The sequence below is a fragment of the Callionymus lyra genome, chromosome 9 (assembly GCF_982586985.1).
Source record: "Callionymus lyra chromosome 9, fCalLyr1.hap1.1, whole genome shotgun sequence".
NCBI lineage: Eukaryota > Metazoa > Chordata > Actinopteri > Syngnathiformes > Callionymidae > Callionymus > Callionymus lyra.
In genome coordinates, this window is record NC_141826.1 from 18947029 (window position 1) to 18971053 (window position 24025).

Consider the following 24025-nt stretch of genomic DNA (forward strand, 5'->3'; position numbering starts at 1 on the left):
TCCTGACAGCATGAATCTTGGCTGTGATCTCTGCTGTGTCCTCGGAGGCAGGACTGCAGCCGTGAACGTGGTGGATAGACACAAGTCCAGGAAATAGATAGATGGATAGATAGATGCAAAAAAGACTGAAATAAGTCGCTGAAAAGTGTTTCAGGGAAAGGTTTTATGGATTCAGTAAAGAAGATGGTGATTGTGGAGGAGTTCACGTATCTACGCACCTCTCTGGTCCCTGACTTTGATTGACGTATCCTTTTTTAAAGACTCATTTAGAATCGATAAGCATTCCGACAAAGCTGGTAGCTGTTAGCTGGAATGTATTCAAGCGTGTGACGGAGAGTCTGAGCAGCATATGTTCGTCCTCGCTGCTGCAGCAGATGGAAAAACATGAGTTTTCAGCTTCACAGCAGAGAGTGATGGAGCAGCACTGGCAGCAGCCGAGTGAACACACCGATAACTGATCCAGCTTTGAGGGACTGGATGATACCGGCACCCGATATTTCAGAATTGGATCAGAGCATGTCTTCATAGTAGCAAACATTCTAACGGCCATCAAACTTCTGGTCATGGCTCTTAAGATCGTGGGGGCAGCAGCTGGAGCCAAGAAATCTAGACTTATTTCTTAAGAGAATCATCTGCCAGCTATTCTGGGTGAACACTGAGCTGTTCCAAGGTCAAGCAGGAGACATAATTCCCTCCAGTGTTCCATGTGTCTGACCCGAATTCACCCCTGAAAGATTTATCTCCTTCTTATCTCAAAGTCCAGACCATCTGAGGAGAAATTGACTGCGGTCTTGGACTGTCAGTCACTCCCCCAAAGTTCTTCAATCATTTTTTTCATAGTTCCGGGCAAATGTTTCATTTTTATGTTAAAATAATTGAATTATTAAGATAAATATATAAATCCCAGCAGCTTGACTAGATCATGGCATGCTTCCTAACTCCAAAAAGGATTAAACTTAACTAGTACTAGTAGTGAAAGGATCTTTAAACTGTAATACATCTAAAGATGCTGACATCTAAATAGCATCCATAAATGTTTAAAAAGTTTTCCAGGGAAATAAAATATTTAAACAAAAGTGAGAGTCTAGTGTGTGGACATTTGCGATGGATGTTCTGCAGCTGTATCGTATAAATATTTATGAATAAACTGACAATAGATGGATTGAAATCAACAGCACATACATTGCATGATGTGATTCTGCGTTTGCCCCGACAGGGGGCGCCCTTTTGGCCTTTGCAACGTGAGTTGCACATAATCTAGGAGCTCAACAACTGAATGATGAGTCTCACGGTTGTCCCTAAAGTATCTTCGTAGAAGTCACTTGATCTCGGTTCCTTCTATGTGGAGCAGATCCTCCGACACTACCGGGACCGTGAGCGAGGACAGAGACTAATGGTTCCCTGCGTCCGGGGGACGGATCTAATTGGGTCGGGCTGAGCTGGTTTCCCAGTTTTGACGGTCTCCTCCGGGGAGCTGGACTGGTTCTGACTGTTGAGGGAGGGCGCCGTCGGATAAGTGAGACTTTGAATCAGCACCAATAAAAAGTTTCAGCAGATTTAGACAGAAATAAAACTGTCGTTGGAACACGGACTTGTGTTTTCGTGGACAAATGAACCGTTGGTGGTCCAGCAGGTTGATACTCGCTCGTGTGAATGCAGGTTTCTTGACTGACGGGGCAGCCTTTCACCTTGTAAACGCCTCGTGAACACAAGTCAGACTGTAAAACTGTCTCCTTACATTTCCCTCATAAATATCCGGCAATTTGTCCTGAAGAGCACGAAACATGTCACTCGTGTTTTTGCGTGACACGGGGATGATGAACTGGATTTTAAAAGTTGTCAAATTCAGTCTCGAACAGAAGTTCAAAAGGCCACACATGATTAAATTAACGCTTGTGTAACGAAAAGGCAATAATACAATTTCGTAAATATACATTTTGTTCGACCCTTGTTTTTCTCAGTAGTGGCATTGCAGCTACAATTTACTTGTTTTTATTTGTTCAGGCTTTTCCTTGATTTTCTGGAACTCCTGTGTATAAGAGCAGAGTGAAGGGATGATGTTATTCTGTGTCAAGTGTTATCAGTTTTATCTTGCCCTTTAAAGTATATACTTTATTGAATATTGTTTTGATTGTTAAAGTGCTTTGTGACCCTGGTCTGGAAAAGCGCTATACAAATAAAAATTACTTACTTTCTTACTTAAATTTGTAGTGTAAGTAAAACTATAAATTTAAATTTGAAATGGTGTTTATTTAAAGTGTACAAGCTCCATCTCAACTATTAACAGAATGTAAAACTGAAATTCTGAATTCAGTTTGGATTCTTATTTGATTTTGAAGTCGCAAAAAAATAGTCGAGGCTGAAAAATTGGTTCTAAAATACAGTATGTCCTTGATTTAGGGGCCAAAGATGGCCGCTTTCCTGTGTGTGTCGTAAAATCGTTGCTGAAGGTTTCCTCGCGCATTGATTGTGTAGTTGCATGAAGGTTTGCTCAACACTGAGCTGCTGACTTGTTACATAAACTAAGCTTCATGTTCTCAGATGTTCAGCTGTGAACTCTGACCTGCTGATTACATCTGTGCCTCCCACTCCTGCACATATTGTGTAGTTTAGTTTAACACACAAAGGTCAAGACGGAAGTGAAAGAAAAGTTTTTCATAAGAAATTATTGTGTTATCATTTATCTACCTTCAGGTTCTTGTGTTCTTGTGTGTGTATTGGCGATACAAATATTGCTATACCGTAGGATCAAAGATATATTTGTAGTATTGTTGAGTACTTGACTCTGATGTTGCAGAATTTACAGACCACATGACTCTTGACGAAGTCGTAACTACTTTCATTTTTTTTACAAACCAAAATATGTACAAACATCAGCTTTAAAAGCTGCTGGAGTCGACTGTATCCTCTCGTCCTCAGTCATCTCAAGGATCTCGCTGGATGACTGCTGCCAGTTGTTTAATTGAAACACAAAAATGAACAAAAGCTGTGAATATTTGAATGTTAATAGTAAAAAAAAAAAGAAATCTAATTATTTTTATTTTACTCACAATTTATTGAAATATAAACCATAACACAAGAACATCGAATATCAATATATATATATATTAGAAAGTGCCTAAAAAAAAAACAACTATATGATTGGACTGAACGATTATGGAAAATAATCTAATTGCGATCATTTTCCTAAATATTGCAAATGCGATTAAATATGCTATTATTTTTAAGATGTTCTCTTTCCATGCATTTTTCCTCCAATACAATAAATAATTAACTTCCCAGTAACATTTATTTCTTTGTGATTGTTAGGATAAAATTAAAAAGCCATTTTTAAGATGAAGCCAAATAAGGCATACATTGAAATAAATGGAGAAGTTAATTTAGTTACTTTAATTTCAGTGAACAAATATACCTTGCCTTGTTATTCACTGCAAATACTTTAACTCCAGCAAAGAGGTCGTCTGCTGGCTCAGGTAAACAGTGATTCATTTGACATTTAACGATTCAAGCTCAAACTGATCGACGCGGATGTGTTGAATCTCGTCTGTGACCTGCGAGATATTTCTATTTAACCTTTCATAAGTCAATCGTGTTAATACTTGGTAAGTGCTCAATCATCATAACATGGATTTTAAAATATCATGGCAGTTCCTTTAAGATCTTTTCCTCCTAATATAGGTTTTACTCACACTTGCCAGCAGGGGCAGTAGATCCATTAACACCTACTGTAACAAAGAAAGTCATAATGATGATGGAGAATCATAAGTATGAGTGTGAGAAAATATTGATACACTTAAATATCGTTGTTTTTTTTGTTTTTCTCAATACCGAATCTACAATCAACAGCACTGTATCACTATTTAAAATATTTATATATACATTAAGCTTTTTGTTTAAAATTATATTTTATTTTTTATCATAGATCATTAATGCTTTATATTTAATAATATAAATATTTTTATTTTAATTCAGCAAATATCACAACTTTTGTGTTGTAATTAAACTTTAGAACCTTGATGGCAGCAGTACGTTCCCTGCAACTAAAGGAACAATAAATCCCTGCGAGATCTCAGTGAACGGTGACTGAGGACGAGAGGATACAGTCGACTCCAGCTGATGTTTGGACCTATTTTGGTTTCAAAACTAATAAAAACGGTTACGAATTTGTCATGTGGTCTGTAACTTCTGCAAAACCAGAGTCAAATACTTGACAAGACTACAAATACATCCTTGTTACTTCAGTATTGCAGTATTTTATACCGTTGCCCCTGTACCGTAAGACGTATCGTATCGTGTCCTCGGCTCATAGCCTCCTCTTCTTCTCTTATTTCAGCTCAACCAGAGAAATAATGTGATTTGGATTTTTTGTTTTGTTGACAGCTTCATCCATTTAAGTGCTGTTATTCACCCCCCTGGCTGGTAGCAGGGATCAACTCTAATCCTTCGCTAATCTCACCACCTGCACCTCCCACTAGGGGCGAGCTGAACGCTGCCCCCACGGAGGGGGGTGTTGTCGTCAAATCGACACGATTTGTCGTGCTGTGCTGACATTGACCCGGTTATCTCTCTTACTGTAATTAACATCTGGTCTATTTTAATCCCAGGAAAACACGGATCGTTAGCGGGTCCAGACATCAGGACCAATCTCTCATTTCTGTTGTAAAAGTAAAGGAAACCCTTTGTAAGATCCCGCTTCATCTTCTAAGTCCATAATACTTTTTTGCACCGCTTGTCGGTTCAATGTGAGCTTTATATTCACAGACCTTCAGATTAAAACAAAGTAAAAATAAAGATCTAGATTTTGTTTTTCTCTCATTTTCACTCGTTTATCATTAGAGTAAACTTGACTGAACCAAGTTTCTTGATGTGTCAAGGGTCACAGGCTAATGTCAAATCAAAGAAAATAGCCTCTTTTAGCAGAAAAAAAAACCTTTCAGATATTAAGAAGCCATAGTACGGCCCAGTACCAAATACAGATGTGTGTAGTATTGTCGAGTATTTGACTCTGGTGTTGCAGAATTTACAGACCACATGACTCTTGATGAAGTCGTAACTGCTTTCATTTGCTTTGAAACCAAAATATGGCATCAGCTTTAAAAGCTGCTGGAGTCGACTGCATCCTCTCGTCCTCAGTCATCGCTGGAATCTGGTGGGATTTCTTTGTTCTTTTAGTTGCAGAGACGTAATGGCTACTGCCGTCTAGTGGAGGGAAATTGAATTGCAACACAAAAACTAATGAATGCTAGGAATATTGTCATTTTTAATTCTTAATTTAAAAATATATGTATGCTTTATTTTACACTTTATTGAAAAGTAAATTATGAGGTAACGATGACAAAAATAATCCCCCCAAAAAATATTGATACACTAATGTTGAATATGGGTATAGTGTTGTAAAAAGATATTGTGATATTTAAGTGTATCCATCTTTGATTAAATAATGTTTTTTTTTACTTAATTAAAAAAATATAGAAACATGTTTTTACAGATATCATACTGAATATCAAAACCTTTAGGAAAAAAAATGGGAGGAGGTCCCGGTGCAGACCCAGTAATGGAGAGATTGTGATCAGAAACTGTTTTTTTTTAAGTGGTGAATAAAATTCAAGATGTTAATGAAATACTTGTCAGCTGAGAATGGAAGCCAGTGCCTAGAAACCTTTGGCATTGAACGTATTTGTAAATTAATCTCCGGGAAATGTCTTGTTTCCTTCCTTTCACATGGTGGATAAAAAGTAACATGGCTCTGTACCAAAGTTGAAGTGGGAGTCGGAGGAAGTTTGGAACAAAACAAGAAAGCCCACTTTGAGATGTTTCCAGGGTCAGACTCCACCGTGTCAGTCTGGAATTTTAACGTCTTCTTCTTCGATCCAGCACTCATCCAGTGTCACAAAGAAAACTCTTTTACACATTTTCAAGGATAATTTTCACGTCTCTGTGATGTTTCGTTGACTAGTTTTTTCAGTGTTTGCAGGTTTGTGTATTTCTTGGATCATAAAAAGAACTTACAAGTTGTGTTTGGATACATTAAATAGGAGGTGGAGGAAGTTCTGCCAAATAAAGGGAATCTGATTTAAAACTTGAATGGAGAAAGTGATGGTTGATCAAATTCCTGCTTCTCGTTCGGCTCAACTTGGCTCTCCTCGTCCGGTTAACTCTCTCGGTGGAGGAATGTTCTGTGTATACTTACGTTCAAACGCCTACTAAGCATCTTATGTAATATGAGAAAATTCTAAGCTTCCGTTAACGAAGGCGGACAGATATTCTCAGTGATTACTGTTGTGAAACTGTTCAGAATTTAAATCCTTATTAGAGCGCTCGCGCTAATCCCTCATGCGTCCATGTCAGAGGACCACTATTCCAGAGTGACGTGAGGGACGCGTGACGAGACTCCCAAGTGTCGAGAGTCCAGAGTGAAATGAGTCCCAAATGATGAGAGTCTTCAGTTAAAGGAGTCCCGTCTAACTAGAGAAAATCCGGAGTTACTAAAGTACTGGGTAAAAAGAATCCAAAGTGACTAGAGTCCTGAGTAGAAAGAGTCCCAAATGATAAGGGGTCACAAGTGACTAGAATATTGATTAATGAGTGATGAGTGTAAGGAGTCCCAAGTCACAAAAGGTCCCAAGTCATAAGAGTACCAAGTCATTAGAGTACCAAGTAACTATAATCCTGGGTGAAATGAGTTGCAACTAACTTGAGTAATGGGTAGAAAGAGTTGAGATCAAGTAGTTTCCGAATTTAAAAGAGTAAAGGCTTTCTAGAGTTGTGGGTAAAACAAGTTCAGAGTAAATAGAATTCCATCTGAAATAAGGTCCCAGGTCATGACTGGCCTGAGTAACTGAAGTCCCAGGTAAAAATAGTCCTGGGTAAAAAGGGTTCAGAGTAACTAGAGTTTTAAGTAAAACGGTTCAGCATTAGAATAGACAAAGGTAACTATAATCTTACATTAAAGAGTACTGAGTAACTAGATTCCAGAGTAACTAGAGTCCAGACTAAATAGAGCCCAGAGTTAAAGAGTCCAGACCGTCATGACCGTCCTGAGTAACTAGAGTCCAGACTAACTAGAGCCCAGAGTTAAAGAGTCCAGACCGTCATGACCGTCCTGAGTAACTAGAGTCCCAGGTAAAAATAGTCCTGGGTAAAAAGGGTTCAGAGTAACTAGAGTTCTAAATTAAACAGTTCAGCATTAGAAGAGACCCAAGTAGCAATAATCTCAAATTAAAGAGTACTGAGTAACTCGAGGCCAGAGTAACTAGAGGCCAGAGTAACTAGAGGCCAGAGTAACTAGAGGCCAGAGTAACTAGAGGCCAGAGTAACTAGAGTCCAGAGTAACTAGAGGCCAGAGTAACTAGAGGCCAGAGTATTTAGAGGCCAGAGTAACTAGAGGCCAGAGTAACTAGAGTCCAGAGTAACTAGAGGCCAGAGTAACTAGAGGCCAGAGTATTTAGAGGCCAGAGTAACTAGAGGCCAGAGTAACTAGAGGCCAGAGTAACTAGAGTCCAGAGTAACTAGAGGCCAGAGTAACTAGAGGCCAGAGTATTTAGAGGCCAGAGTAACTAGAGGCCAGAGTAACTAGAGTCCAGAGTAACTAGAGGCCAGAGTAACTAGAGGCCAGAGTAACTAGAGTCCAGAGTAACTAGAGGCCAGAGTAACTAGAGGCCAGAGTAACTAGAGGCCAGAGTAACTAGAGTCCAGAGTAACTAGAGGCCAGAGTAACTAGAGTCCAGAGTAACTAGAGTCCAGTGTAACTAGAGTCCAGAGTAACTAGAGTCCAGAGTAACTAGAGTCCAGAGTAACGAGAGTCCAGAGGTGAAAAGGGCCAGAGTTAAAGAGTCCAGAGTTAAAGAGATTCCAAAGTAACTAGAGTCCAGAGTAACTAGAGTCCAGAGTAACTAGAGTCCAGAGTAACTAGAGTCCAGAGTGACTAGAGTCCAGAGTAACTACAGTCCAAAGTAACTAGTGTCCAGAGTTGAAAATGGCCAGAGTTAGAGTCCAGTGTAACTAGAGTCCAGAGTAACTAGAGTCCAGCGTTAAAGAGATTCCAAAGTAACTAAAGTCCAAAGTAACTAGAGTCCAGAGTAACTAGAGACCAGAGTAACTAGAGTCCAGAGTAACTAGAGTCCAGAGTAACTAGAGTCCCGGATAAGAAGAATCCCAAAGTGAATCAGACTCACAAGACTTGACTGACTTGAGTTGGTCTTGATTGAAAAAAAGTGACGACTGATGAGTACCTGAATGACCGCAATCCCATTTGGCGAGAGAGTCGTGAGTAAAAAGGTGTTGTTTGTGAATTTTTGTGACAAAATTATGGAGTAAGTTGAACTGAGTCTGATTTTTGATGACATTACTGGACCTGGATGTGGGTCTTGGGTCCTATAGGAGGGTCTGTGCTCACGTTAAAGCTCCTTGAACCCCTTCAGAAACACTCAGAACCCCCACAGAGGACAAACAATAGCTGGTCTCTGCCTTGGGGTTCAGGCTGACCTTGTTCCTGAACAGATCTCAGCGCTAACCTGGACTGACAGACTTCCAGAGTGACGGAGGGGCATCAAAGACTCGCAGCACATTCCACAGGAACCGCACAAAATATCTTAAGTTCTTTTCTGTGATCAGAGAAACTGTTACAAGGTCAAGAGTGACCTCTGCAGGTGGAACTCACCTGGTCCACTGACTCTGAACACACCTGCTTCTGACAAACACCAATGACTGACACACAACACGATTGTCAACACAATCTTAACACTGCCAAAGATTGTGTGTCTGCTTCTGCCGGGGTGTAGATCCAGCAGTGAAGATCTTGCTCGTGGGTCGGTTGCCTGGTTACTGTTCAGAGCAGGATGTACTTCAACACCTCCAAGACTCTTGAGATCAGTGTGAACAGCGAGTGTGTAGCTCTCACAGAAGACTGCATGGAATCTGAGGAGGGATGAAGAAACCACTGCACTTTTAAGACTCAGATGTTTGCTTGTTGCATAGGTTTAGTGTTTGTTTCTTGTTATTAACGTGTTCCCTCTAGGGCTAGTGCTGTGTATTGGCAGTAATCTGGTGATAAGACGCGTACCGTGAGAAGATACAATATATTGTGATACTGTAATAACAAGAATATATGTGTAGTATTGTCGAGTACTTGACTCTGGTGTTGCAGAATTCACAGACCACATGACTCTTTACTGCTTTCATTTGTTTTAAAACCCAAAATATCCTCTCGTCCTCAGTCATCACCAGCATTTTGTGGAATTTCATTGTTCTTTATCTGCAAAGGACGACGGGACTGCTGCCATCTAGTGGCCGGAAGTTTAATTGCAACACAAAAATATGATTTGTAAATAGAAACATAAATATATACACAATTTATTAAAAAATTAACTTCACAAGAACTGTTCTAAAAATCCGATTTTTTTTAAATAATGGGGTTTTGACATTCTTTGATGCTAAATATACAATAGCTAAAAGTTTTATAAATTGTTTCAAAACCAATGTATGTCCAAACATCACCTTTAAAAGCTGATGGGGTCGACTGTATCCTCTCATCCTCAGTCATCTCGCTGGATTTCATTGCTCCATTAGCAGTAACCCAGTAAATATTGAAATGTTAATTGTGAATAAATACTATGCTAGTGAATATTGATACAGTATCTTGATAAAAAATTACGTGTATCGATATTACACCCCTAGTTCCAACATGGTGGATGTAGACTATAAATACCATCATTCAGGTTTCCCTCCTCAAACCCGGGTGTGAGGTCGGACTTCCCCACCGTTCGGGGGCCGGGCGTCAGCGAGTCTGACTGGGACTCCCAGTTAGTCTCGGGGACTTGTAGTCTTGGCCTCAGGGTGGCTGAAGTGAGCCGGATATTAGAGACCTGCGGAGAGACCCTCGGAAAAGCCCCTCTTCTTAGGTAGCTCAGCGAGCGGGTGTTGACACGGGGGCTCTTTGTTTGAGGTACGAGAGGCCGAGCTCACTTTCATTCGGATGATACGCAGGAGACAAAACCAACACTTTTGATCCCTAAACGTTTCTGGAGCGTCTCCACAGACACCAGCATCTCTCAGGCTGGGATTTAGTAATAACTCTAATAGATTTTCTTATCAAATTACACTGAGAATAGTGTGTAACTCTTGACTCGTGTGCAAGTGAATCAGGTCTGTGTTTGGGTGGTCCTCATGCAGGGGTCTAATGTCAGGAGAGCTTCTCTGCTTTCATAGTGTTTCAGTTTTCTTGACGGGATAAACCTTTAATGAGTTCTGGTTGAGTTCCGGTCACTTGAATCACAAAACATGGAAAATAAAGGTAGAAACTGTCTTCTTGTTTTATAATGAAACACAAGTTTGTTTGAGTATAATGACACACACGTTTACACACACATTGAAATATGAGTTCTATAGTCATCCACAACTTTGGAAATTCTGAATCAGGTGACCAGAGATGAATGTCAAAACAGAAAGTGAAAAAACATGAACTCATTCCACACCAACTATAATATGTATATAAGTAAACGCACACATACACACAATCACACAGAAACTCTCTCTTGCACATGCATACACTATCACACAAAAACTGCCTCAAAAACACACACACACAAAAACTCCATCACACACACACAAACTCCCATCACACACACTCCCATCACACACACACAAACTCCCATCACACACAAACTCCAACTCATTCACACACACACACACATCTCAATCATACACACAAAACAAACTCCCTCACAGACATTAAAACACAAACACACACATGAACTCCATCACACACACAAACACACACACATACACACTCCATCAAACAAACAAAAAAACCTCACACACACCTTTCTCTCCCTCTCTCTCTCTCTTTCTCTAGCGTGAACACATAGACTATCACATACACACAAACACACTAATAAACACACACAATCACACACAAACTCTCCCCCACAAACTTACACACACAAATAAACTTCCCCACACGCACACTATCAAACACACACACACTGTCTTACACCCACCTATTCCCACACACTTACACACAAACTAACTCTCTTTGAAAAACACTCTCTCTCACACACACAATCACACACTAACTCTCTCTTTCTCACACACACACACACACACACACGATCACACACTTACTCTCTCTCTCACACACACACACACACACGATCACACACTAACTCTCTCTTTCTCACACACACACACACACACGATCACACACTTACTCTCTCTCTCACACACACACACACACACACACACACTAACTCTCTCTCACACACACACACCTTGAAGTGCACGTAGAAGGCTCAGCATGCATCTCTGACGCTGCCAAGAGGCCCTCGAGCCAAACACTCCGTCCTTGTGGCTCAAGGCCGAGCTCGTCCTCACAGAGACCCCGGAGCTGGACTGAGGCTGATCCAGCTCGGCAGCTCATCCAGGACTGGGACAGAGCTGGTGTGGAATAATAACATGGAGCTAGTTGAAAGCTAGTTGAAGGTTGTTTAACCCAGCGAGGGTTAATCTGGAGGAGACTTGAAGGAGCAGAGCTGGAATACTTTGAATGTCTTCTCTTTTAGATTAGTCTTGTTGGATTGTTTGTTTCAACTCGTCTTCACATTTACTGTTCCAAACATGTGCGACTTGGACCCGAATGATCGCTGGTTCTTGACTTTCTGTTGTAGTTCAATCTGCTGTAGCAGGTCTAATGTCAGTGGAGAGTCAAAATGGTGTTTTTGGAGTGGAAATGTTGTTTCTTTATCTAATGTGAAAATGTGAAAAACATTTCCATACATTCGACAGAGGTTGCCGAGTTTATTTTTCGTCTTTGAATCTTCATCACAGATGTTTTTCAAGTCCGGGTACTTCAACTTGAGTGTTTGCTGCTACAGATGTTGTGTAGTAAGAAAACACATTTCCATTCATTTGAAAATCCTGATATTATTTTTTCACCATTCTATATTGATAATCAAAAGCACTTTAACGATTCATTTATTTTAAAGGTTTCTTAGAAATATTTGTCTATTGCTGTGTCTCAAATCACATACTACTCTTAGTATACTAAAAGTTAGTATGCATCAGTTTAGTGTACGTACTAACTAGTACGCAAATTCTCCACAGATAGTATGTCTCAAATCAAACACTGAAGCTACACACTAACAGGAAATGACGCGACAGCTTCTTCTTCTACTTCTATTTAATGATGTTTCAACCAGCTGTTTGAACACTATCGCCACCTGCTGGCAGCACGTTTTGCAAGTTTGGAAAAAGAAATAAAGAAAAAATACGAGAAACGAAATATTCGCCAGATATTTAAACTGGTATCAGCACCGAAGACGTGTTTATCCTCCTACTGCTGCGGAAAATGCACCTGTAAGTATATGAATATATATGTATATATATGACGTAACTTCCGTTTAAAACATCACTAAGATAGAGCCGTTTAGGGTAGATAGTGTCCATCGAACCATGCTCAGTTTTGTGGGCGTGTTAGTACGCCAATTTAGTGTGCATGGCGCACTAAATTTCGCATACTAAGAATTGAGACGCACTAACGCACTAAAAATACTAACTTTGAGTACGCTAGTATGCGATTTGAGACACAGCTTATTTTATTGTTGTTCTTTTATGACTTATATATCACTAAAGTGTGTTTATATATTTTATTATTATTTTTAATTTACGATTGACATGCAAATATAAACAGCGTTTGATCATTTTTGTGTTGCAATAAAACCTACGGACACTAGATGGCGGCAGTCATTACGCCCTCCGCCGCTAAAGTAACCATGAAATCCGGTAATGACTGAGGATGAGAGGATACAGTTGAATCCAGCATATATCTGCACATATTTTGGTTTCAAAACAAATGAAAGCACTTACGACCTTGTCAAGAGTCATGTGGTCTGTAAATTCTGCAACACCAGAGTCAAGTACTGGACAATACTACAACATATCCTTGTTACCACAGTATCACAATATATCGTATAGTTCTTGCCAATACACAACTGTAGTCGCCACAAACGGGTCACATCTTTTTTCCTCTCATACCGCTGTGCAACAGTTGCTAGTAGATGGATGTAACCGCAGCTTAACTGGTGTCTCCTTGAGAGCGTCACTATCCCTCAGATCGTCCTCCTCTGACTGCAGCATGTGTTGTTATTCTCTCGCTGTAAACCTGAAGCTCGTCGTCCTCCACACTTGGAAACGTGCCCTGCAGCTTCCTGGTGGTCTCCAGGATTTACAGCCCGGACAGAAGCAGACGTTTACTCATTTCAATTTTTCCCTCACTCTGAGCGAGTCTCCAGAGACCAGTGTGACATTGAAAACAGCGCTCTGAGCTCAGGTGGATTTGTAAATGAGTCTCAGGCGAGGTTGTTCCGCCTCGGAGGGAAGAGAGTTCGTATCCATTTAAAGACCCTCAGAGAAGCCTCGCTCGGTGAGTTAGCAGTGAGTCTAGTCTTCTTTGCACTGGATACGTTTGATCGAGGGACTTGTGGACATGATGTGAGAGGTTGTTGACATGATCTCCACAAATGAAGGACAGGAATTTGTGGTATTATGAACTTGTGTAGCAAGTGTGTAGAACTCAATCAAACAAGGGGCTAAAATCTTTTTTATCAGTTGAGCCCAAGGGCCAAAAAATATATATATATTTGCCAAACTGTAAAGCATGAGTTTGATTATGATTTTGGCTTTGCTTTCGTGTTTGTTCTTCACCAAACATACCATTAAATTCCTTTACTCTTATTGGAAGAATTTTTATAGGTCATAGTGGTCTTTATTTGCAAGAATCTGTTGATAACATGTGTATCACAATAGAGGGTAAACGAAACGATATACTGTGATACTGTGGATATATGTGTAGTATTGTCGAGTACTTGACGCTGGTGTTGCAGAATTTACAGACCACATGACTCTTGACGAAGTCGTAACTGCTTTCAATTGTTTTGAAACCAAAATGTGTCCAAACATCAGCTTTCAAAGCTGCTGAAGTCGACTGTATCCTCTTATCCTCAGTCACCACAGGGATGTCGGTGGATTCCATTGTTCCTTTCTCAGCAGAGAATGTAATGACTGCTGCCATCTAGTGGCTGGAAGTTTAATTTTTAGCACAGAAATGGACAAACTCATTAAATATTTGCGTATTTATAGTAAATAAAAAAATTGTACTATAATGAACACACAATTTATAGCAACTTAAGCTTAAAAATAACTACGATTTAAAAAAAAAAAAAATGTTTTATCGATATAGTACAGAACTTGAATCTACTTTGAGTTTGAGACAAACCATCTGGAGGACTTTGCAGCTCAGACTTTGATTTGAGTCCAATATTAATAATAATAGTACTAACTATGTTTTTCATTTTATTGAATTTATTTTAATATTTTAGATTTTTTTTGTAGCATTAATATATATTTTAATAATTTAATTTAATAGCTTCTCTCGAAAAAAAAAGGTTTAATTTGCTTTATTGTGTGTTTAAAAGTTGCATTTTTTTTCTAATAAAATAAATAAATAATAATAATTTATCAAAAAAAATTAAAATGCAAGACTGTAGCCTTTTTAATACAATAAAAAAATGTTGGCACTATTAAATTAACAACATTTGAATAAAACTATTCAAAGTTTCAACTTAAATGATAATTTAACTCAATATTCTGTCACTGATTTACTTGCATAAGAACACGGTCTTCACCGCGTCTGTAGCTTCACCTCGTGATCATCACTGGCAACTGTCCGGCAGCTGGACATGAGTGCGACAGTTGTGTTGTTTAAAAGTGGCTCATTACACAAGAACAAGTTGTGTTTGGACTCTTTCCTTCAGTCGTCCCGTCGGCGCGGCGGACAAACGACGGCCGCACAAAAGAGCGTCCTGGTGAGGTGGCAGCAGTGAAAAGAGCAGGATGATCGATCGTGGGCTCAAACCCTCGACCCCTGGATGAACCTTTCGACTGTGTGCGGGGGACCCCTCGCACTCCTGGACCCCATTATCAGAGCATTCTCATCTCGAACTTTCAACTTTTGTGATCCAACAAATCCCGATTTTAATTAAGAGACGAACATTTCAAATATTTATGGAGGGAACTTGGCAGCTGTCGACCCTCTTCGGTGCCAGATCGGTTTCTCTCGGTTCTTCTCAACATTCGTGTGACTCTAAATTCAGCTTCAGTGACTCTTTTCCTTCATGTTACTCTACAAATCATATGAACTCCCTTATGAACGTGTGTTAAATGCTCGATTTCATGTCTGAAGAACTTGTTTTATGAAAAACGAATGTGTTTTAATTTAATGTTTTGTTTTTTTGCCAAGATAAATTGCATTTTATTAAGTTGATCGTTCGACTTGGAAGACAAAATATAGCAAAGAGGGACAAAATTGGTTTATTATACTTTTTATTTATTATAATTATGATTTATAAGTGATCCAAAATAACTAAATCTCCAATTTCTCACTTCAACTAGATGTTATCATTGGTACAACTGAGATGCTGGATTTAAACAGTTTGGAGTATTTACAAGAACAAACTTTCACTTTTGGGGCCGGTACTAAAGGGTCGTATGCTCAAAAAACATACTTTTCCACGTCAAAGTACTTATGTATCAATAACGAAAAGAGCGTTAAAAAGGCCGCACTTCCCGACACATTTGTAGGTGGCGCACGTCCTTATTTACTGTCAGAAATGTTTTAAATTAACAAATATAAACTGTTATTCAAGTTTAAATTCATTTTTTCTGATTGCGGAGATAAAAATCACTTTGGCCCATTTAAACATTATTAAAATATCTAAATAAGGTCGTGGAAAGGGACGAACAAGGCTGCGATTAACTCTACGTTAATATATACATCGGGATGTACAAAGGAAAAGTGGTTTTATTTGTGTGCACGCGGAGATTCATTCATCTGAAACATTTTGTATGTGCACCATTTTCTGGATTTGACTGTACGACAGTTTTTAGTATAAAATACACAAACTTCTTTGTGCATCAGGCCCCAGGTGTTTTTTGCTGCTCTGGTAGAACTTTAAACATTCCTGAACTGAAACTAATATTTATTTATGATGGTTTTGACCAAACAACTAGTCTTACAACTCAAATAAAATCCCTTTCAGACTCACTTTCGAACTCCTCAATTCACTCCACACTCCCTCTCAGTGAACTCATGGATGCAGCTGCATCGTTTTTCAACAAAATTAAAAACCACTCAAATCATATTTGTTCCATTTTGAAAATACGCCACCTGACAAATGCCGGTTCCTGAGACATCGGAACATCTCGTGAGGCTGATCCAGGATCTGCTGTGCATGAGTCTGCTGGAAAGGAAGTGGAGAGAGGAACGGGCGGCTCAGCATTATCGAATTGTTTGGAGCACAATAGTGGCAACATTCCACTGCAAACAACAACAGCAACACATTCCTCACTTTGATACAGAACCACCGTTTGGTCCGGCAGAACTTTCCAGCCACAGAATGGACGGATGAAGCTCCGCGGTGACTGCGGTCAGCCAAAGTTAGTAGCCGTCCGGCAGCGGGAGGTCTGACGGTGGCACAAATCTGCATGTGTGTCCGGCTCTTCTCCCATAATCCTTTGCATCGTGTCGGTGGTTCTTGTCTCCTCCATTGACAAATCCACAGCAGAGGAGAACAATAACATTCCAGGCTGACTGTAGGTCAGATTCCTGCTGGAACTCTCTCTGATGATGAGACGCTTCTGTTTCTTGTGAAGGTTTCAGCCGCTGATGGTGTCGGTCCTGCGAGTCTGAGGCCGTGGTGATGGAGCTCAGACAATGTAGAGAAGAGAAATTAAGTCTGAAATGTTTTATTCACAAACCAAATCCGTCTTATCCTGTAAGAAAATCAGTCTAAAATTGATCTTAAATTAGCAGTAAAGTACTTTGGAAACCCATGAAACTCTTTGTAACTTGGAGGTAGAGTAGGATTGTCTTTTTTAGTGGAACATATTTGAATTTATTTCGTTGAATAATTAATTAATAGTAAATTAATTGCATTCTGTCTATTATGAGGAGAAATGAATGCTACATGCTACATGCTACATCGATGCTACATATACGGGCAGCTTGATTATGTTTTGTGTAACGACGACCCTGATTCAAAACAAACCGCAAACTCGCACGAAAAGTGGTTGTGGCGCTACACACTTTTATTTTGGCCGCCTTGAATTAAGAATTAACGCAAATCCGTTGTAAGTACCATTTCGTTATGGGCAACTATTACAGTCCAGGCACTTCCTGCTTTGATGGCGTCACACGCCACAAACTTTAGCATCTTTAAAAAAAAAAAGTTTTACGACTGAACGAATCTTCAACTTAAGACTCTTTGTACCAACACCAAACATTTACATTTGCAAAAAGATCCACTGTGACTTTCACCTCAAAGCGATGCGATTATTGGCTGAACCGTGTCCCATGACACAAACGTACGAGTAATCGATACATATCAACAGTTTTCTTTTTTATAATTAAGACATATTTGTTTGGTAATCCCTGTCAGTCACTTGAATGTTTATATTGCATTGTACGGTTACGATTTATGGGTTATTTTAGTCAAACAAGGTTCAGTGGCAGATGGACGGATGCTTGGAAAATGATCCGAGTGATAAAGATCTAGTCTCTTTGTCAATATTGACTTTTAATAAAGACATTTGTGTTTGCGGTGTGTGACATCATCACGTAGACATCGTCACTTTACATCACTGATGATGCAACATTATTCCAACATATCCCTCCATGTTCTTGACACATGATTTCATCTTCTAGAGATCGGAATCAATGGACGGGCCTTTTTTTTTTAAAAGAAAGCAGCCCATTGGCTAATTTTGTAACTTGTTGTGTGGCTGTTCCAATCAGCTGGACCTTCACAAACATGACTTCTATGATTTTGTAGTGTCAATAAAGTTGTAAATGTACTTAAATAAATACCAAAATCGATGGTTATCGGACAAAATAAATCCACAAGAATAATGTGATTGACGACTGTAGACTCTTCACCATCTGGTCAGAAGATCACGTTTGTTGTGAGTCAGGTGTAAAAGTCTTTAGACGGTTCTAGATCAGCTCATTCCTTCACGGTGTGTCCGGACAGAACCAGGCGGGTCTACGTCCTTCTTGTCCTCCTCCAGCAGCTGCACAAATAACTGTAAAAAGAAAACTTCTGGAAATTAAATCTTGTGATTGTTTAGGCGACTGTGAGGCTTTTATTCTTACGTGTGGCGTACGATTCTTTCGCTGCTAAATCAAGTGTAACCGTGAACGTCTGAGGAGGTCGAGAGTTTGTCTGCTCATGGTTGTTGAGCTGCAGGTGCTCAGGGATGTCGAGTCTCCACTTCGACTCTGTGGAGTTTCTGTTGCGAGACGAGTGAAGGAAGTGAGAAGAGAAAGTGATTTTTTAAAGTGTTGTTTGGTGTTTGTGTGACTTCGTTGTCGGGGACTTTCCCTGTTGATGATGACAGAAAGATCCTGAGGCGTTTCCAGGTCTGTGGGAAGAGATGTTTCCTCTTCTGCACTCAAGCCTGGAAAACATCCTGACGAAAACCATCTCAGCGACTTCTTTGCTGCAAATTTAGTTTTCTGCAACTTTTATAACCATTCGGACACATCTCCTTGATTGATTGACCACTAGGGGTGTAGGAAAATATTTATACAATTAAACCTACACTATATAACGCAATATTTGGAAGAGAAATGTATCAATTAAAAATATATATATATACGTATATTTAATATTGATAATAATAATATTTAAAAAATGTTTGGCTTAGAGGTCATATTTTATTTTTATCATAATCTTTTTATGGTTTATATTTAGAAAAAATGGTGTATATCGTGTATAAAAGTTTGATTAATTCAATAGATAACAGCGTTTGTTACATTTTTGTGTTGCAATTAAACTTCCGGCCACTAGTCATTACGCCTTCCCCGACTAAAGAAACAAGGTTATCCTACAAGATCCAGTTCGATGACTGAGGATGAGAGGATACAGTCTGATATTTGTTCATATTTCGGTTTCAAAACAAATGAAATCAGTTACGACTTCGTCAATATTCATGTGGTCTGTAAATTCTGCAACACCAGAGTCAACTTGTAGTATTTGACAATACTGCAAATATATCCTTGTTGCTACAGTATTGTGATATAACGCAATATATTGTATTGTTCACCCTGTGTCGTGATACGTGTCGTGTCGCCAGATTATTACCAATACCCAACATTTATGCTTACAACTGCTCACTGTGCTTGACAAACCTTAAAATGATTCAAAGTCGATGATATAAAGAACATTTTCCGTTTTAAATGGATGTTGATCTTCTACGACTCCACAATCAAGCGTATCCGAGACATCTGGTCTTTGACAACTTCGCTCCACGGTTGTCGTCCGAAGCACTCGTCCTCGCTCGTTAAATCCCCTGTCACAACACATTAGCGCTCGCTTCTCCCGGGAGATTGCGGCTTAAGTCAAGCTTGTTAGCGTTTAGTGCCGCGGACCGGAGCGGCACTTGATGTGTGGACGCTTCAGCTTCGCCTTCTGCGAGGTGAACCTGTGGGTTGACAGACATGACCGTTCGAGCTCAGAGCCGATCGTTGACTTCTCCATCTTCCTCCGCAGGCCGTGACGGGACGATGTTTTGGTGACAAGAACTTCCGAGGAGGTCTGGAGAACGGGATCCTGCTGTGCGAGTGAGTATTTGTTACTAGATCAGAACATGAACCTCATTAGAAGCAACACAAGGATTGTCATCGATTTCGATTTTTATTTTTTCTTGTTACTCAATTAGTTTAAAAAGAACAGTCATTTATGATGATGGTCAAGTATCGAGGTTTGTCACCGCGCATCATCAACCCAGCATTGGAAGGAAATAGTGGGAACATGGGTCCGCCCCATGGACTCTTCCCAGCTGAATAATTCACTTCTCCTAGAGTCTCAACTGTCTTTCCTGGAGCTTCTCTATCTTAGAGAACATTACATTAGAAGATGATCTTAAGCCCCGCCCACTGAATTATTTTTAAACTTTTTCTGGAGATGACATCTTGTTTACCATAACCACACCCACTTTGCTGTCTATCAAGGCTTGTCACCGTGCGTCATCCATCCAGGAAGTGTCCACCTCAAAATGACTCATTGTATAAACAAAGCGGGGCCTGATTACAGCTGGACTTGAGGATTTCGCTCTGGTAACCTCTCTTTCGCCGATATTTCAGGCAGGGCATATAACTTTATAGAGTCTTAAGTCCCTGCAAAAAGTTTTGGCTTCTGGCTCAGCTCTTTTCCTCGCCATGACTCAAGAATTTACCATTAGAACCATCATGTACACCGGTACACAGCCGGGACAAAACTCTCAACCCTTTTCAGGATGAGGACAATGGTCTAAGACTTTGAGGAGTTGATTCTTATCCTGGACTTGAGGACGCTGGCGTGACCTTGAAATTCTCAATGTTTGACTCTTGAGCGATTCATTTCATTCGCTCAAATGATCAACTCAAAGAAAAGCCTTTTCGAATTGTGGCCATTAGCACACTTCGTTTTTAGATTATGACTTTTTTTTTTACGTCACATCTAAATGATGAAGTTCATCTGGGTTAAGATCCTGACAGCTGGATTGATTTGTTTATACATTTTTGTGTTCCATCCCTGGCAGTGGATTGTTTCCCAACAAGTCGAGCCTGTAGTTTCTCTCGGCTGCTCAGTGGCACAGACGGCGATAACGAGCAGTTTTCCCTCTGATGTGACGAGAAGAAGCTGTTTTTCTTCTCGCCGACGCCTGCCGGCTTCACGACCCGTCGACGGCCTCGTTACCGGTCGAGGTGTTAAGACGAGGTTTTCGAAAACACACACTTGAACTCTGTGTCGTCCACATTCCTGGGGCGTCGAGTCGAGTTAGGGCGATCGCGGCGTTGACGCTGTTGTGAACACAACATTCCCCCCCGTGACCCGGGGGTTCCGGAGCGACGGATCCGAAAAACACAGAACCGACGACACCTTTGATCAACATCCAGCGTGTTTTGTGATCAGGCTTCGGCGTGGAGTCCGTGAGTGGGAATGTTCTCACTCCTCCACACTGCAGCCGAACCTCCTCCACTCCAGTTATTCTGGGAGAAAAAAAAACCCGCATCACTGATATCACTGGATCACCAGTTCCTGCTGGAACATCAACATCATCAGTGAGAGGAGGAAAGACAGATCTGAGAGTGATTTGTGCGAGTGGGTGTGAGATGAAGGAGGAGGTCACAGTGGGTGATGAGGAGCTCTGCAGTTCAGATCCTCCTGTGAACTCTGGGCTCTGTTGATGATGTCTTAGATCTCAGTGTGTCTCTGGTCCAAACATATCTTTCTCTTTTGTCACGTGACAGGCTGCTGAGCTGCATCAGACCCGGACTGGTGAAGAAAATCAACCGACTGACGACTCCCATCGCTGGCCTGGTGAGCAACTGACTGGTTTCACTGCCCTGGTGTCGCCACGATCTTAAACTAAAGTGTTGATTTAAGTGTGTCTTAAATAGATGATGGACTCTATTGTATCATCAGTTTCTGTTTTCAAAACTCTTTCATTTAAATATTGACATTAGAAAATTATCTTAAGCCCCGCCCACTGAAAACACTTTTCTGGAGATGAAATCTTGTTTACTATAACCACGCCCACTCTGCTGTGATTGATCAAGTACCGAGGTTTGTCACCGCGCATCATCAATCCACTCGTTGTATAAACAAAGCGGGCGTGATTACAGCTGGATGGAGTAGGAGTGAAGCCATTATTACGTCATAATGGACTCCGCTCTCGTAACCTCTCGTTCGCAGGGATTTCAGACGATGGAGAAGTTTATAAAGTAATAAGTTCAAAACATGGTCATGATGAGGAACTTACTGCATCTTGGAGAGGAAGACTTGAGTGAGTCAAGAGAGTTAGGTTTCCCTTTATCTAATAAAATAACAACACACAACAAGACAACGACACATGTGCTTGCAGAGATACAGTCAGAGGTTTATGAAATATTAAAAGAAAATCTGACAGACCTGTATCCTAAAAACACAAAAACACAACCATAACACAATATATACAAAAACATTAATTATGGGAAGAAATCTGCAGTACATACACAAAAATACTGTACAGTGGTTGTCTTGTTCCTCCTTACATCACTGATCTGATCCAGCCTTACACCCCAGCTCGGGCTCTGAGGTCTGTGGATCAGAATCTACTTATGGTTCCTGAACACGGTTCAGGACCAGAGGAGAGAAATCTTTTCAGGCTGTTGCTCCTAAGCTTTGGAACGATCTTCTCTCCCTCTGTGTTTGATGACCTACTGACTCCTTTAAGAAACACCTTAAGACGTTTCTATTTGTTCAGGCTTTTCCTTGAATTTCTCGAACTCCTGTGTTGTTCTCAGTATTATCTTGATCTTTAAAGTATGTACTTTTTTGAGTATTGTTTTGATTGTTTAAGCGCTTTGTGACCCTGGTCTCGAAAAGCGCTATATAAATAAATATTACTTACTTACATACTTGTTTATAACAGGGGTTACGTTATAAAACCTCCCCCTTTAAACAAAATCCACGTAGTAGTGATCGTTAAATTTTTCACTTTTTTAAATTAACATCGTTTATTTTAATTTGTAAAATCAACATTACATTCAATGTGCCATCCACCTCAAAAACCTTCTCAGTAACGGTGCCCTGAAAAGCTCTCATAATGCTTTGCCGCCCAGCCAACCAATCAAAGCTGCCGATCACTTTTGACAAAGCAACCTTGACGAAGAACTTAAGTAGAGTATTTGAGCGACCAGTCACTTAATAGAACAGTGTGTAGAAGCTGCTGTTTTCAGATAAATCACTTGTTCGTAAAAGTGTGAAAAATTACAAGGAGCCTTGCAGGTCTTGACAGCAGCTTAATACAATATAATATAGTTAAATATGCAGTACCCTGTGCAAAAATAACAGACCATGGAAGGTGAATGATGATATGGTGAGGGACCTCTGTATAGACACACACAAAAACACAGAGATATGCCCACATGAATATTATTCCCACGTCTGAAATTTAAAGACACACACACTAAAACACACATAAATCATAGTTTAGATCCAGACGTCTCAGCTTGATCTGGATCAAGAGCAGGTTCCTGCACCTGATCAGCCTCATATTTCAGGTGACCTCAGTGATGTTTGTGTTTGATTGTGTATACAGCTGAACGGGCCCTCGGGGGCCACAACCAACGACTCAACCTGATCATGTGACAGGCAGCAGCGGAGTCTCGGTTTCAGCGCTCACAGCACCTGTCAGTCAGCCAGGCAGTGAAACCCGTTCGGAGCGTTTTAACGACGACTTCACGAGCAGGAATCGGCTGATGTGGAGTTTAGACGATGGTCCGCAGTGGTCAGGGGGCCCGTCGACGGAGGCCGACTCCAGTCGCTGGAAGGAAATGAAAAGTAAACCCTGAAGCTGGGATAAATATTTTCTCGTCTCGGCTCCGCTCTGAATATTTGACATTGTCAGGAGCGTTTTTTTTTAAGTCTCACCTCAGGCCGTCGTGAACACGGCAGCTCTTCAGGCAACACTGGCAGCTCTCACTGCGGTGAAGAGAAGCTTTCACGAGCCTGGACTTCAAACTTTCTTTGAAGGTCTTGTTATACGTCGTCGGCACCTTCGTAAATAAAACATGGAGTGGAAGTTATTTATATAATGCCTCGCAGATGATGTGTGTCGACTAGATTCTTCCACTTTATGAACGATTGGACTGGATTGACCGCGTGTTTCCATGGTTACGTCTCACATTTCAGCTATTAGAGGGACTTTTGTTTCGCTCATTACTTCATAAACGGTGTGGATTTTTTTTCCCCACTTACGACAACATAACATGGAAATCATAAGCGGTGCGAGAAAAATATTAATACACTGAATTATCGCAGGAAAAATAAAGACGATACTGCAGCAGCTTTTGATATTTATTGCTGCGTTGGCTTTTTATTTTAATTTGAATATTGCAATATTTTGCATCGATCTTCAAAAGTACTGAATCAATATTTAATTTTTAAAA

General features: G+C 40.3%; 1 protein-coding gene across 5 annotated transcripts in view; it reads left to right on the plus strand.

Moving 5' to 3' along the window:
• LOC148072125 (LIM and calponin homology domains-containing protein 1-like) overlaps positions 1 to 24025 on the plus strand; it is a 71851-nt gene that overhangs the window by 11622 nt on the left and 36204 nt on the right. For all 5 annotated transcript variants that reach the window (XR_015712783.1, XM_087798410.1, XM_087798411.1 and 2 more), the window contains exons 2-3: positions 19602 to 19672; positions 21344 to 21413. Coding sequence is in view for 4 of the 5 variants with exons in the window: in XM_087798410.1 (XP_087654536.1) it covers positions 19602 to 19672; positions 21344 to 21413 (141 nt within the window). In the remaining variant the exon portion in view is untranslated. The remainder of the gene's footprint in view (positions 1 to 19601; positions 19673 to 21343; positions 21414 to 24025) is intronic.